General features: G+C 44.5%; 1 protein-coding gene across 2 annotated transcripts in view; it reads right to left on the bottom strand.

The window, feature by feature from the left end:
* Window positions 1-21: 21 nt before the first annotated feature.
* LOC116379662 (multiple C2 and transmembrane domain-containing protein 1-like) overlaps window positions 22-2,380 on the bottom strand; it is a 4,169-nt gene continuing 1,810 nt past the window's right edge. The window contains exons 2-6 of one of the 2 annotated variants that reach the window (XM_031841631.1): window positions 2,130-2,297; window positions 1,869-1,999; window positions 720-906; window positions 531-624; window positions 22-345 (exon numbers count right to left, since the gene is read on the bottom strand). In XM_031841631.1, coding sequence (XP_031697491.1) covers window positions 239-345; window positions 531-624; window positions 720-906; window positions 1,869-1,999; window positions 2,130-2,297 — 687 coding nt within the window. In that variant the 3' untranslated portion in view covers window positions 22-238. The remainder of the gene's footprint in view (window positions 346-530; window positions 625-719; window positions 907-1,868; window positions 2,000-2,129; window positions 2,298-2,380) is intronic. The other variant, XM_031841632.1, reaches the window with a different exon arrangement.

Here is a 2,380-nt window from a genome sequence, read left to right as displayed (position 1 = left end):
AATTCAAAAGTGCACATTGGCAAAATCCTAGTTAATACTAAGCATCGCCATCAAGTATTTATTTGGATCATATTTGATTAAAAGCAACTTGAACGTCATTTCAAAGACATGAGGATGAATAAAGTGCATAAGAACCAATGAGTGGTACTAAGATATGTACACACAGAAGTATTTAGAGTACAATGAACGTAACACGGAGTATTTCTGAGGACTGAGAGAGAGGCGGAGGAACGTGGACTCACAAGGTGAAGACTTTGTTCCACTCTGGATTCAGGTTCTTGTAGACCGTGTGAGTCTGTAGTCGGTCATTATTCAGCTCCAGCACACAGAACGGATCGCTTTTACCTACAAACACATTCACAACACGTCACACAAAACAAGTACTGTAGAGCAAGTATAAAGTACTGTTTAGGAGTATAAAGTACTGGAGATGAGTATAAAGTACGGTAGAGAAGTATAAAGCATCACACAGGAGGTTAAAGTATATCATAGTAGTATAAAGAACAGTACAGGGTGTATTTTTTGATTACCCGTTACGTCTGCCACCATGAGTCCTTCAGCTCTCATCACCTTCACCTGCACGATGCCGACGTCTTTGAGGTTAGAGAACGACTTCAACGTGCTCTGGAGGAGACACAACAGGAAGTACTTCACTGTTAAACGTGTTTTCTCTTTCTATCTTGTGGATCTGACCGTTAGCTTCAGGAGTTTAAGCTTACGTAGCGTTGGAATATCTCCCGGCGCTCCTGCGGGTCGTCCAGCGGCGTGACGGACAGGTCGGCGATGGAGACGTGAGCCGAGGCGGTCAGCGTGACCAGCAGCACCAGGAGGCCCCGGGACTCCTCCAGAGCCAGCTCCAGGTGGTGGGTCCGCTCCTTAGACAGAGTGGAGAGGTCCAACTGGCACCTGGACGGCAAACAAAAGCTCTTTAAGTACATATGTGGTCAAAATGAAATTCGACATCATGATGCCGTAGAAACGTTCAGTGAAAATAAGCTGCATCCAGTATCTCTAACATGTTTTAAAATGGAAGTTTTCCATGTAATTTAGGGTGTTCTATGAGTCATTTAGGTGGTTTAGTGGTCATTGAAAAGGTTCTAGAGATCAATCATGTTTGGACGTTTTAGTGACCAGTTAGAAGGTTCTACATCTTTGGAAAGCTCGAGGAATCATTGAAAAGGCTCTAGAGGTACTTTAGGGTGTTCTATAAGTCCTTTAGATTGTTTAGTGGTCAATGAGGAGGTTCTAATCTACATCCTTTGGGAGATCCCATCTAGGGTTCTTTGAAAAGGCTCTAGATGTACTTTAGGGTGTTCTATAAGTCCTTTAGATTGTTTAGTGGTCAATGAGGAGGTTCTAATCTACATCCTTTGGGAGATCCTATCTAGGGTTCGTTGAAAAGGCTCTAGATGTACTTTAGGGTGTTCTATGACTCCTTTAGGAGTTGTAGTGACCATTTAGGAGGTTATACATCCTTTGGAAAGTTCTAGGAATCATTGAAAAGTTTCTTGAGATCATTTAAGATGTTCTATGAGTCATTTAGGAGGTTTAGTGCTCATTAAAAAGTTTCTAGAAGTAATTTACGATGTTCTATGAGGAGATTTAGTAGTCATTGAGGAGGTCCGAGAGGTCATTTAGGATGTTCTATGAGTCCTTTGGGAAGTTTAGTGGTCAATAATAAGGTTCTATGGATCCTTCAGGATGTTCTATGATCCCTAAGGAGGTTTAGTGACACCTGGGGAGGTTCTACATCATTTGGGTGGTTCTAAGAAGTGATCATTTAAAAGGTTCTAGAGATCTTTAGGGTGTTCTATGAGTCCTTTAGGTGGTTTAAATAGATGCAGATAAACAGGGAAAAGAAAACTGACCTTCCGATGAAGTCGTCTCTCATCCCGGTGTCTTTGTCCCACACTGTGATCTCCAACACCCCCCCGGTCTCCTCATACATATGGAGGTCAAACTGCTCCCTCCACTGAGGGCTCAGGGTCTTTGGCACCGTCTGCAGACAAACACACAGATGCATCATGGGAAACATGCTCTTATATACAATCTTAAAAAGAAACAACATTTCCAGACATGAGCGTCTCTCCTGAGTAAACACCACTGGGCGGAGGTCCGTGTTAGCGCACCTTGCTCCGGTACTTCTGGGGTCCCAGCCTGAACTTGACGTACGGGTCGCTCAGACCGTTGGAGTCCATGGGGATCAGGTCCCGGCCCTCGATCAGCGCAATGCTGACGATGCCTCGCCAGAGCTGCAATTTCCGATGAAGCTCTGAGAGACGCAGTGACTGCTGCTGCTGGTTCACACACACACACACACACACACACACACACACACACACACACACACACACACACACACACACACACTGTGGTGGTG

The sequence above is a fragment of the Anarrhichthys ocellatus genome, unplaced genomic scaffold (assembly GCF_004355925.1).
Source record: "Anarrhichthys ocellatus isolate YVR2014 unplaced genomic scaffold, GSC_Weel_1.0 scaffold4863, whole genome shotgun sequence".
Classification (NCBI taxonomy): Eukaryota; Metazoa; Chordata; class Actinopteri; order Perciformes; family Anarhichadidae; genus Anarrhichthys; species Anarrhichthys ocellatus.
Note: the sequence above shows the minus strand (reverse complement) of the source record. Positions and strands in the feature narration are given on the sequence as shown.